This window comes from Alexandromys fortis, unplaced genomic scaffold (assembly GCF_014885135.2).
Source record: "Alexandromys fortis isolate MF-2015 unplaced genomic scaffold, M_Fortis_MF-2015_v1.1 scaffold_300, whole genome shotgun sequence".
NCBI classification, from domain to species: domain Eukaryota; kingdom Metazoa; phylum Chordata; class Mammalia; order Rodentia; family Cricetidae; genus Alexandromys; species Alexandromys fortis.
The window spans coordinates 526,774-540,849 of record NW_026068183.1 but is presented as its reverse complement, the minus strand read 5'-3'; the positions used below and the strand labels follow the sequence as shown (position 1 = coordinate 540,849).

At 45.5% G+C, this 14,076-nt stretch overlaps 1 protein-coding gene across 1 annotated transcript in view; it reads right to left on the bottom strand.

The window, feature by feature from the left end:
• Window positions 1–9,810: 9,810 nt before the first annotated feature.
• Prkci (protein kinase C iota) overlaps window positions 9,811–14,076 on the bottom strand; it is a 55,306-nt gene continuing 51,040 nt past the window's right edge. The window contains exon 18 of the mRNA XM_050129256.1: window positions 9,811–12,554. Coding sequence (XP_049985213.1) covers window positions 12,467–12,554 — 88 coding nt within the window. The 3' untranslated portion in view covers window positions 9,811–12,466. The remainder of the gene's footprint in view (window positions 12,555–14,076) is intronic.

Genomic DNA, 14,076 nt, shown 5'->3' with positions numbered 1-14,076 from the left:
TTCACGGTGCCACACTCTGCTCAGGGTGGAAGCACGTGACAGCGGGATCCCTTTCCAAACCCCACAGAGACATTTGTCATGCACTCATTTGCATATTCATGTGTAGGTATTTCTGGAGTCTCTGTGCCAGGCATTGTTCTAGGTTCTGGAAGGGCAAAAGAAAATAGGCGAAGCCGGGCGGTGGTGGCGCACGCCTTTAATCCCAGCACTCGGGAGGCAGAGGCAGGCGGATCTCTGTGAGTTCGAGGCCAGCCTGGTCTACAAGAGTTAGTGCCAGGACAGGCTCCAAAGCTACAGAGAAACCCTGTCTCGAACCCCCCCCCCCCAAAAAAAAAAAAAAGAAAGAAAATAGGCGGGCCAGTGAGGTGGCTGAGCAGGTAAAAGGTGCTTGCGGCCAAGCCTGACGACCTGAGTTTGATCCCTGGAATCCTACTACACACACACACACACACACACACACACATGCATGCACACGCACACACACGAGTGCACACACACACATGCATGCACGTGCATGCACACATGCATATGTGTGAGCACACACACACCCACACCACTAAATAAACGAGATAGAGTAAGAAAGTTTTAAGTAGATGAGTGAAGGTGGTATAGCCGCAGTTCTGTGCTGAAGGTGACGGTGAAGAAGTAAGCCAGGCAACCCAGAGTCACACACTGAGAAATGTTAGGGAGGAAAGGCGTGCTGACCATACAAGGATAGAAGAGAGTGGGGAACTCTAAAGGACATGGCCAGGTAGGTTTCTCTGGGGATGTGACCCACCTGAAGCCGAGACGTTGTGCTCCGGAGGAAGGGTGAAGGGTGGTGAGCACGGTGCTGGCGTGTGTGAAGAACTTCGGTGTGAACGAATGTGGCTGGGGGGGGGGGGGATACAGGCTGGCGCTTGGGTGGTTTGTGTTTGTCCTGTTTAGGCACTGAAGTCAGGGGTGGTAGGCCTTGGGGAGGAGCCATGTGAATTAGGAACCAAATCTTCCTCAGATGAGACGAGACAGGCAGGAGTGGGATTTACGCGATGCAAACCCAGGTAACAGGAGACTTGAAGGATGTTTCCACACACAGGCAAAGTGACGGACAGTACGCTGGGGGAAGCAGGTGGAGCCCTCGGAAACATCCTGAAGAGAGACGGTAGCAAGGAAAGGACACACCCAGAACACCCAGGGAACAGGGAAGAGCAACGGATAACCTGGAGGTGCAGGTCCCGTTTGTCCCGAAGAGGGGCCTACTGGCTGTAGGAGAAATGTTAGCAGAGCAGCGTGCGGGGGTGGGCGCAGGGTTAAGCTTCGGAAGGCCTGAGCTCAGGGAGGCTAGAGCACCAAGGGCACGTCTCAGATGGACAACACAGATAATCTGCACACAGGCGTGTCTTCTCCAAGCTACGTAAGAGAACTCAGCACTCTCCCACGGGGCACCCTGGATTCCCAGAGGCCAGTAGCCCTGTCAGTTCCTCTATCCAAGGGAGTCAGGGCCAGGTTAGGCAGCAGCAACTGCCTGCTGTCGGACATGAAGACCGTGGCTGTCCGAGGAGGGCTTTGTGGGAAGTGATACAGGAGGCTCACACTACTTCCAGATCCAGCGTGGGGCAAGCCTGGCAGGACCGAGGCAATGCAGCTCCAGCGGAAAGAACCATGTCTGAACAGAGCCGCGGGAATGGGCACCATGGAGTCAACAAGGTTGAGACTGTCGTCCGGTTGTGCGTGCGCACTCTCGAAAAAGACAAAAGCTTAGAGAAAATCTGAGATGCTCTTATGAGTTAATGGGCATAACTGGAGCCATATTGACCCTGAGGTAGTTACAGCTTTCTGCTTCTCCATGTGTACAAGGGGGACAACAGTGTGCGCCAGCCTGAGACGCCACACCTAGCACTCAGTCGGGCTAGTGATACTTGTCAGGGGCTTTGGGATTAAATGAGAAGTGTGCAGATGTTTAGGAAGTCGTATAGCATCGCAAGTGCACCTGGGCTAACCTGCTCCCAGAAGGACAGCTGTCTGGCCTGGTTAGTGCTTGGGTGGGAGGAAGGATTACACGGAATGGAAGGCAAGTTACAGTTTTCGTAATGATGAGGGCAAAGACCTTCCCGATGAAGGATAGAGAATTCCTTCTGAAGGGCAGGCATTTCGAATGGCATCTTGATCTGAAATACCCACTTTTAAAATATCTCAGTGTCATCTAAAATATCCTGGTCATCATTGTAGCTCACAGGGTTTGCAGCTGGGTGAGCCTGTTGGCGCTCCCCTCCTCCGCACCCCAGCAGGCCACAAAACACCTTCCACTACCGAGAGGTAGGCAGCCAAGAGGGGGTTTCCTGGTCAGTCCTAGCTTGTTTTTTTTTTTTTTTCATGTCCTGTGACCAAAGTGTGTGGTGTCTTCAGCAATAGGATCTTCTTTAATGTCAAGTTCTGGTGGGCAGCCAATACTAGTGACAATAACGTGTATTTTTTTTGGGGGGGGGAGGTCCTCTGGGACACCTTTAACCAACAACTCAGGGAAGAGTCTCTACACCCAACACTGGGCTTTTCATTTGGCAACCATGACTTCTGGGAGGAGCATAACCCTGCGGGGTAACTCCAATTCAGCTCTTAAAAGACTGCATCCCCAGGGTCAGTTATCTTCCCCCTCCTTTTTGTCTGTCATTAGCCCCCCCCCCCCCCCCCCCCGTTTTGGTTCTCTGAGATAGGGTTTCTCTGTAGCTTTGGAGCCTGTGCTGGAATGCGCTCTGTAGACCAGGCTGGTCTCAAACTCACAGAGATCCACCTGCCTCTGCCTCCCAAGAGCTGGAATTGAAGGCGTGCGCCACCACCGCCTAGTTGGTCATCACTCTTATGTGACTCTTAGTGTTGAATCTTCAGTTCTGTGTCTTTAACTTGGAGTAGCCATAGAATACAGAATCCTAGAAAGGGACCGCTGAGGGCGGGGGAGAGGAGAGATCCTTGTGGGTCGTAGTGGGACACAGACGACAAGAAGGTGAATAGAGGACAGTGGGGAGGGAGGTCTGGGTGGGAGTGGTATTAAAATTCCTCTTATTATACCAGATTACATAAGGCCGTTCCCCCTGGGCTTGGCTCACACTGGTTTTGAACAGTTCTATAGAATGTTTACAAATGTTTAACACACGGCAGGCCCGGGTCAGCTGGAATCATCTGTACTAATATTTCTGCTTGGGTGGCCCTAACATGAGGAATGATGTCCTTTGGGAAAGTTACATATCTGTAGCAGTTCTGGGAATCAAAACAAATCAAAAAACAGCAGCAGGCCGTGTTAATAAAACTCAGTGCTGCCCTCTACTTTCAGAGAGAAACCTTTACTACTTTGGAGAGTCCTCTGGGAGTGTCTGTAGTTTCTACTTCCCGGCTCGTTCTCTTCACAAACTGCAGATCAAGAAGTGGTGTCAACAACACCACAAACCTAAAAAATGTGTTGATAGAAACCTATAAAGGAGAAGGTGGGAAGCGGTTTAAAGCAATTTATGTTGCGTTTACAATCAGTTGTTTTGGGCAATGAAGTGAATAACCGCTTTGAATTGAGGAGTGGCAGGAAGTTGTCAACAGGGTTAGAAAGAAAAATATCATTCCTTGGCAGTTAAGCTAGTTACTTCGGCCCACAACACTAGCATCTCACACTTACAAACCTGTTCGGTAAGGTACCAGCCAGACAAGCCTGGCGGCCCGAGTTCCAGCCCCTGAACACACAGTGGATGCAGAGAAGCTTCTCCTGGAAGGTGTCTCTGCCAGCAGCATGCACCCTGTGACATCCTCACACCCCACACATGCACACGTACAATAATGGTAAAATAAAAATCTCAAGCCCCAGGCAATGCTTCTGAAATCATGTGTTTTTTTTCTAAATGTGTACGATTGTTTTGTTTGCATGTGCCTGCGTTCACCCCAGGAGTGCCTGGTACAGAGGTGACAGAGGGACTCAGATCCAGGAACTGGATTTGTAGATGGTTGTGAGCCATTGGGAACTGAACCCAGGTCCTCTGGAAGAGCAGTGTCTGTTTTTATGTTTGGTTGGGTTTTTCTCCTGCCAGTCCCATCATGCAAGCTGTAGCCCCAGCTAAAATCATGTATAAGTGACTGACTACCTGAGTGTCTGAATTTATGGGTTAAGTCTGTAAAGGACACCACTTTAATGCCATGTAACATTTAATACAGAAACTTCACAATACAATTCCTTGGCTTGTTTTAAACTAAAATCCTGCACACATCAATAACCAAAGTCAGTTCTAGCTTCATATTTATTCATTTGAGACAGGGTCTCATGTAACCCAGGCTGGGGTTAGGGGAAGCAGCCATGGCTGCCTCAACCCTCCCTGGTTTTATTATCAACTAGAAGTATTCTTCATAGGAGAAATGTGGTATAATTAAACCCTCATGTATATTTCCCCATTTCCTGACACAGAGGAGGTTCTTATTCACAGTTAATATAGATCACACGATAATATAGAAATTACGTGTTTAGATTAAAGAGGGAAAAGAATACTATTAAAGCCAAACTCCCAAATAACGTAGATTTCACTTGAAGAGCAATTTGATTAGTATGTTGACTTTCAATAAAATCAAGACACCAATAAAATCCTGAACTTCTTGGCCAATGGCCTGCCTGTGGGTATGAAACACTTCGCAGGGTAAACTGACCATCATGAGGCAAGAGACTGACCCCTAGTGGTGGCGAAGTAGAAGGTCCCCCTTCGGCCAACCAGACCCAAAGCTGTCAACCCCCATTTTCTCTCGCTCAGGCCGTGAACGAACATTTTAATCCAGGAAATATCTCCTACATAAACACATGTATATGATAAAAACAAAAACACAAAAACAAAACAAAACAACAACAACAAAAACCACTTTAAGACAACTTTTTCTGCAACACAATTGTTCATAGTATCAAAAGAAAAATGCCTTAAGATTGCACTTTTCCTACTCCTGTAGAACGAGTATGGAGCCTCCAAACAGACTTGTAGGACGCGGTGGAGTGCCAGGTCGGAGGGAACTACCAGAAAAGGATTTACCACACCCTCTCCTCCCCGCCCCCCACCCGCCCCCACCAGAAACTCTGGAACCCTGGAGCCGCGGGCAAAAAACAAGTTTTCACTCAGCACCCCGAGGAATCCGCTAGAGCTGGAGGGATCCGAGAGCCCTCACCTTTCAACTCAGAGCAGCCGCGCCAGCAATTCTCTCCGGAGATTTGCGCCACTCTCCTCCTTGACAGCCGAGCTTCTTCAGTGAGCGTGAACTCAAAATTCAGCGCTCGTCCACCAAAATCTGACATCGGTATCAATACCCCAAGCCTACCCCCAAGATTAGCAAATGCCTCAGGAAGAGAAAAGAATGTTAAGGCCAGGGGATGGGGACGAGTGCTGTGAAATGCTTTTGAACGTGTCGTGGCTACCGAACTCATTAACCACAGCTGCAGGACTGCGCGTAAGACTTGTCCAAGGTCAAGCCAGTCAAAATTCCAAAACTGAAGCGCACGCGTGGGAGGGGGGCAGCGGCTCACAAGGCCCCACCGTTAGCTAAGGAGCTATTGGCGGTGGCGGCCCAAGTCAGGGGTATTTTTTTTTAGGGGTGTGGGTACAAGCATATGGGCAACACTAACTTGGGTTCTGAAGGGGAAGGAAGGCAAGTAGGGAGCGGTACCTGCTGTGGGGAGGGGTCTAGGGGAGATTAAATGGGGAGCGCAGGGCTTATGATCAAAATACATTGTACACATGCATGACATTCTCTAATAAAAATATTATGCTAGAAAATCTCTCAATCGAGGCAGAGGCAGGCAGATCTCTGTGAGTTCGAGGCCAGCGTGGTCTTCAGCGCGAGCTCTAGGACAGGCTCCAAAGCTACACAGAGAAACCCTGTCTTGGGCGGCGCAGGAGGATCTCCCTATGCTGTATTTTAAGCTTAAAATAAGGAAAGTTTAGCAAAACATCAAGGCTGACATTTTGACTCTGATTTCAGGGCTACTCAGCACATGCCGAGTATGTATGAAACTGTGGGTCAAACGGTAACAATACAAAAATCGAAACAGCAAAGCTGAGTCCACAAATTCGTATCATTCTGTACATCGAAACATCTGCTTTAAGTGAAACTCCAATGACAGGAAAAAATTTTGCTCAAAATTTCTCCAGGCTAGGATATAGATCAGAGTTAAGAGTGCTTGCCGAACATGATCAAAGCCCTGGGTTTGAGTCCCCAGCACACCACACACACACACACACACACACACACACACACACACACACACGCACACATCACACAGGCATGCACACTTGCGCATGCACATGCATGCACACACACACGCACAACATGCTCTCACACACACCATTAAAATGTAAAGGTGGGAAGGTCAGGTCAGGGAGCTGGGAAGATGTCAGTAAAGTGATTGCCTTACAAACACGAGTCTGGAACCCTGAACCACATAAAAAGGCAAGCGAGGTGACATGTGTTTGTAATCCCAACATGGGGAGACTGAGATGGAGGATTCATGGGATTCACTGGTCAATTAGACTAACTTACTTGGTCAAACTCTAGGCCAGTGAGAAACTTCATCTTAAAAACAAAAACAGCAAACAAAAGGAGAGACCTGAGGACCACTCGGGGCTATGTTGATAGCCTATGTACCCACAAGCACACTCAGAATTTCAAAGTTAAATTTTGGTAATCTACATTTTATTCCTAGACGATAATATAAAGTCACAAAACTACTCACTAACACCAAGTTCCTATAAAAGATTTTCATGTCTTATTTATCCGGGGAAAGAATGATGCTCAGCACTGTACGGAGGTCAGAGAACAACTGCCAAGAGACGATTCTTGACTTCCACAACCTAGGTCTAGGGATCCGATTCGGTTGTCAGCTTGTTGGCAAGGGCCTATACTACTGAACCATCCCACCCCGACCGTTTTTCCAGACAAGGTCTTCTATCATAGGCTGATCCTGAACTCTCAATATAGTCAGGAGAATCCTATTGTCTCCAACCCCTAAGTGCTGGGGTTACAGCTGTTTGCCACCATGCCCAGCTTGTGTTGAGTTTGAAATCTAGCCATACGGTTCTAGCATTTTCCTTTTTGAAACTATATTACAGAAAAATGTTGCAAATAAAAATAACGTCACACGCTGAGATAAACCAGACTGAGGCCACATAACTCGAATGAACTTCTATATTTAGAACATCCATTTGGAACAAAAACAGTGATGCTTTAAGTGGGATTTTGTTCTTTTGTTCACAACTGAGTATATTTTTGTGCACTTATCCACCCCCAAAATGAAAAATCCATGGCAAGAGTGGAACTAGAAAAACAAGATTTACACCCAAGCATAAGCGTTCTCATCACCTCCAGTCCTTCATCCCCTAATACTTAGCCTCCCGTGTTCTCTTCATGCATGGTAACCTCTACCCAAACATACATTTGCTTGCAAAAATACATGTCACATTGGCTAGGCTCCACCTATGAGAGAGAAGACGCTTTTTTATGAGATTGTGACTGCACAAAATATTACTGTCTGTCTATTCTATAAGTGTTGTGACCATATCCTTCGTTAGAGTGAAGAGAATTCACTACTCCCAAATTTTCACTGTCCACTGTTGATGGACAAACAGGTTGATTCCAGTTCTTTCCCATTCTATGTGAACGAGGAAGACAGCAATAAACACAGAGGTGCATCTATCTATGGTAGGCTATGGTGTTCTGTGGGTATAGATCCAGGAGTGAAAGAGGTGGGTACTATGGCAATTCTATTTTTAATTACTCGAGGAATCTCAAAACTGATTTCCATAAAGGCTGTATTACTTTCGCCCCAACCCTTTGTCACTTACCGACAGCTGCCATTCTGACTGGGTCAGGAGGTATCTCAAAGTAGTTTTAATTTGCATTTCCCTGACATGGATATTGAACACTTAAAAAAAAATTTTTTTTTCGAGACAGGGTTTCTTTATGTAGCCCTGGTTGCCCTAGAACTCATTCTGTAGACCAGGCTGGCCTTGAACTCACAAAGAATCGCCTACCTCTGCCTCGATTGATGCTGGGATTAAAGCCCTGTGCTACCCCCACCCAGCTTCTACAGGATGCTTCTTACACAGGTCTGGACTGCCTATCTACTGTGGTGTAAAGGAGCTAACAAACTCTCTAACTTAGTAGATGCGTCTGATAGTTTTAAATTTTCTATACCCTAGAAAACATCATACCAAATCTCTCTTAGATAAGTATAGTCAACTGTTTCTCCAATACTAAAAATAGCAACTGGAGCGAATACGTGCTAGTATCAGCAGAGCCTGAACTGCCAAGTGAGGATGGCACTCTGTCACACTTCACCTGCCCAAATCTTTCCTTCTGAGCCCTAAGAACAATCGGTCCAATCAGAAGCACCGGCGGCTTGCTCTCCCATTCCACTGGGGAAAGTCAATTATCATTTCTAAGCACAAAGTGCAAAATCAACGTTAGTCTGGGGGGAGAGCACACCATGTTCTGAGTTTCTTCTTCCTGTGGATTGCCAAGACGCAGGAAAGCTCTGTGGAGCCTACTCTACATCTAGTAAGTGTCTGCCAAGAGCAACAAGGCAAAGTCAAAACCCGTGAGCTTCATTGCAAACTGGCCACACCCCGCGTCCTTACTGCCTCTCCTTGGTCGTTCTCCCTGGCGAGAGAACACTGCAGGTCTGTTTCCTGTCAGTCTTATTAGCCGTATTTAGTATGACTTAGTGTGTTACAGTAGATCTGTGGCTCCGCCTACTGGGACTACACGGTCTTGTGTCTCTTATTCCATTCCTTCCTGAAGCAAGTCTAGGAAAGAGACCAGTTCTACCACACACACACTGCTTGGTGTTGTTCAGAAACAAGCTGTCAAGGTGTCAAGGGCTGGAGACCCGTTTTGCCTTCTGGGGGGAAAGCTGGCTATCCCAGTGGCTCAATGTCTCATGCAAAATTCCCCTAAAACCCCAAGGTCCTTGCTGTACTGCCTGGAAATGTAGCCGGCACGGAGTGTTAGTGACGCAGGGAACTGTCTGATGGCAGGCACTTCCCTAGTAACAAAGGTTGCAATCAGGATGAACACAGGGGAAGGGTTTCAATATACAGTTCCCTGCTTTCTGTCGATGAAGGCTCTGAAGATGCAATTACCATGGAGCAAGAAGTGTTATATAGTGAAGACTATGTCCATAGGACACCAGTTATTATCCAGAGAGTGAAGTTCCAGCCGTTGGGAACACAACAGGTCAGTGTGAAGCCTAACAGAGGGATGACCCCGCTACTAATGTCTGGATAAACTTTTACTCCATGTTCAGTTGATCTCTTATTTTTCACATGGGAAGACCTACTGAGGAACAGGTTTAAAATGTACTAGAATCCTTTAATCACAACTACTAGAATGTTTTCTGAATTACAGAAGTTCTGTAACAAATGTTGATAGTCTAGTTCTAAAACTTTTTTGTTTTAAAGATTTACTTATTTAAATTATGTATACAATGTTCTGTCTGCATGTATGCTGCAGGCCAGCAGGCAAGACGAGGGCACCAGATCTCATTACAGATGGTTTTGTTTGCTGGGAATTGAACTCAGGACCTCTGGAAGAGCAGCCAGTGCTCTTAAGCACTGAACCATCTCTCCAGGCCTGTTTTTGTTTTTGTTTTGTTGGTTGGTTTTGAGACTCTGTGTAACAGTCCTGACTGTCCTGGAACTCGCTCTGTAGATCAGCCTGACCTCGAACTTACAGAGATCCACCTGCCTCTGCCTCCCAAGAGCTAGGATTTAAGGTGGTGCCCCACCATTTTTTTTCAATGTGGCACTTGTTAAAAATGGTCCACTCCTCATAGGTATTAAACATTTTATTTAAACATTTTAATGTAAAAAAATTATACAAATACAGATTACATTAATAATGAACAAGACAATATTCTACATGACAAAAATAAAAACAAATTTCTAAACTAAATGTTCCAGCACTGAGGACACATGGAACTAGACATCCAATCCAGCTGCATAGGATAAAACGATCCGACCACAGTTTATGCAAATTAAATGATTTCTAAGACACCAAATGCCAATCACTCCGCTCATTCACACCAAGAGGCCCCTGATGAGTATTTTGAGAGAACTTTTACATAATGTATAAGGAGTTGGCATGGCACTTAAGGACTGAAAACTAGGACTAAAAGACATTTACAATAATTCTGTATAAAACACACACAGTAAATCTTATTAGTTAAAAAAAAAGATTTAAAAACAAAGACCACCATTAATAAGAGACCTCATGATAGAAAACTGCTCATTTGCCCAGCAGTGGCAGGAAACGGGTGCGTTTTACTGGGGATGAGGGCAGGGAAGGTGTGTAACTTGGATTAGTTCATTTAATGCGTAGACAAATTTGGCGATAATTCACTGATTACCTTTCTTGAACTGTTTCACCACAGAAAGTAGACTCACACCCCATAAGAAATATTGTCACACACATAAAAAGAATACCTTGAAGAAAATGTTTTTCAAAATGAAATATGAAGTCCCCAAAGAGTCCGAAGTTAGCCTAAGGATGTGCATTTCCAAACAAACTCTCAGCGACTGCTGGATATTCCAAGGTGCCCAAGGGACAGCCCCCTTCAATGGCCATAAGCATGCTGACACTCCAGAATTCTCTACCAGTTTATGACGCGACGCTGCCTCGCGACTTAAAATAAACCTAAGTATTGGGGAAGCACACTTCTCAAACATGAGACAAACATGGACATGCAGATAAACAGTTGCTTCCTGATATGCATTCTACTGCATGTATTTGGCTCCCCCCCCATTTCTTTACTGCAGGGGAGGGTGTGCGTCATGGTGTACTAGCTTGTAGGAGCGTGTCCTTTTCTTTCACCATGTGGCATCAGAGCCAGGCCACCAGGCTGGGCGGCATGTCCTGCACCTGCTGAGCCACCTCACTGTCCCTATTTAGCTACAGTCAATGGAGGCCTCCAGTGCTCTCGGCCTTACGTTATTTGAAGAAAAAATGCATGACACAGACTTGGGAAAACTTACACTTCTCATGAAACATAGCATCCCCCAAAGGATAATTTTTAAATACCTACATGTTTTAAATCATTATAAGCTCAACACTAGATAGCATCCCTAAAATAAAATTTTACTGATTTGACAATTGTACTTTATCTAGATTATTATTTTAAAGTTCTTTATATAAAAATATTTAAAATAAACAGCAGAATGATGTTAAATGGTACTTCTTTAAATAAAATGTTGCTAAATACTAATATTAATAAAAATATTGCGGAGAACTGAAGAACTCTGCCTCTGAAATGCATTCTATTATGTATTATGTTTGTTACCCAAGACCTAAAGCTCAGTAGGAACTGCAAACACGCGTGTTACAGTTACTCATGTCATACATAAGCGCCATTAACTGGTCCTAAAAGTACAAACAATGTACTTTGGGGAAGGAATCAAAAGTAAAGACATTCTACTTAGAAGATAAATTATTTTCCTGCATACTAAGTAATAAAATATATGTATATATACACTCTGCCTCCCCTGAATGAATGAAATGCTTTTCTAAGTATCGGAAGAAGTAAGTACTTCCTCATTATTTAAAACAAATCTCAAAAGCAAGTGTAGGATTCATTCCCACTAGAAAATAAAACATTACTATTATCCTTCTTTTTCCTTTGTATGTACTGAGCAACTGTCCATATGCTCTCTGGGTCCTTGAACTGCATATGCTACTTCTCTCTGAGAAGGCAGGCTCAGACGCTAACCCCTTATTCTAAAAAGAAAAAAAAAATTAAACACAAAATAAGCGGCGGTGGTGGCGCACACCTTTAATCCCAGCACTCGGGAGGCAGAGGCAGGTGGATCTCTGTGAGTTCGAGGCCAGCCTGGTCTACAGAGCTAGTTCCAGGACATGCTCCAAAGCTACAGAGAAACCCTGTCTCAAAAAAACAAAAATGAAAAACAACCCACAAAATAAATCATTGAGCCAATTTTTCAAACATAGCTAATTTATAATCCAATTCTTACTAAAACAAGTCAATTGTGTATCAATTCGATAACCGTTCTTTTAAATATCAATAATTATCCGGACTAATGAGAAAATTTATAGGAGGAGGAGTCTTCAAGGAACTCTGAAACTAGTTTATGAGATGTACTGTGAGCTACCCTCCACTACACAATTAGGCCTTCCAGTGACTTCCCACGATGACAACAACTGTGGAGACTGATGATGTAATCCCACCCGGCATCCCAACAGAACAGAGGCTCTGCTTGAGAAGCTGTGGTACTTCCTTGCTGAGTACTCCGGAGAACAAGCGAAACTAAAGTCTGACACGACTGTTGGGAAGCGAGCTCTAAGAGTCCTATCATCTATAAGAGGATGCTGTGAGATTCTGCAGGTGACAACACAAAACGCTAACGATGGCCAGGCTAACAGGCTGATCCATGCAGTGATGGCAGTAAGCAAATGAACAGCTGAAAAGCGAGGGTCAGACACATTCTTCTGCAGACATCAGAAGAGGGTTGATATACTCAAAACCTTCAAATTCAGACTGATCAATCTTCCTCACGATGTCACTGTTGAAAGAAAAGTGAATTTATTTTCATCATAATTAAGATTTTTTAGCCTTTAAACAGTGAAATACAACTAAAAAGAAAAAAAACAGAGCTAAATAATTTTAATTGTGGAAAGAAAACAAGTTCTTAGATTAATCACAAAGTGAGTTCTAGAACAATTAGGAAGGAAAAAGCCCACAAGGAAAACTAATAGCCCCACAAGCAGCGGCCTGAGAGCCAAGAGGGCTCAGAATCAGGCTGAGGATTTTTAAAAACACAGAAATTATCACAATCCCAGGTATTTTAACTTTTACTCTGAACAGAACTCTTGATTACGGTAAATAGGCAGGTCTAATTTAACATCCAGTTCAGCAATCACTTAGCCAGGCAGATGGTGACGAGAAGGAAGAAGTTAGCCAAAGGAATCGGCAACAGAAACAAAGACCTGGAGCAGAGGGAGAGGCTGGGGCTGCGTCACCCTGGACACCTAGCTTGGTGCACAGCGAGAGCAAAACCATCAACATTCCAGGACCTGAAGGGACGTGCCACACTGCCACGCACAACACTGCAGAGCTCTAAGAGAAAGCAGTACTTGTGGTCGACAGCAGGTGGCTTCCTCAGTCACCACCTTACTTTCTGAGCAGGCTCTCTCACTGGACTTGGAGCTCACTGAGCTGGAAGGATGGTTAAACAGCTCCAGGTCCCCAGCATCTCTGTATCCCGAGTACTAGTATTACAGACATGTGTCGTCACACTTGCTAGAGATGTGAACTCAGGTTCCCATGCTTGCATGGCAAGCACTCTCCCACTGAGCCATCGCCCAATCCACTGTCTGCAATATTTCCCACAGTGTAAGCCGAGTCCTCTCTAACCACACGTGGAAAGGGAGGGCAACACCGAGCTGGAGAAATCAAGGCAGTCGGCGTTCACTACACTGCACGCGGAACTGGAAAGGCGGGCAAGTGTGCAGAAACGAAGAACGCACCAGAGCTGGAGCTGGGGACTAGAAGGGCACTGAGGGGGAGGGGCCACTGGAAGGACAGTGGCGCTGCATTTATGACTAACGAGGTTCCATGAAGGGATTTCATCTCCACTAGTCAGATCTAGTCACAATTTCAGGTCTTTGAAAAAGAGGAAGATTTCAACTGGTGAAAATGACAGAGGAAAAGAGAGACCTGAGTCAGGAGAGAGAGAGCATGACACCCGCTAGCGGGCAGTGGTGAATGACAGACTGCCCCAAACACCTTTTGTGTTTTAGTGGTAGGGCTAAAAAGCAAGGCAGGGACAGAGGTGGGGTGGGGGTGTGGACAGTTGTCACCTGGGAGGTTTCTGACTAGGGCTGAGGAACTGAACGGTCCATGAAGCACACTGGATAGGATACACAGTAAAGGAGGAGGAATCAACGAGCTGGGGACTACACTCTTGGTATAATGTGTGAGACTGGATCTCAGGTTACGGCAACAGGGTAAGAAAAGAAAGCTCAGATCCAAGTGCTACAGGAAAACACACAAAGCTGCCTCAGCAGTGGGTAGTATAGAATCTG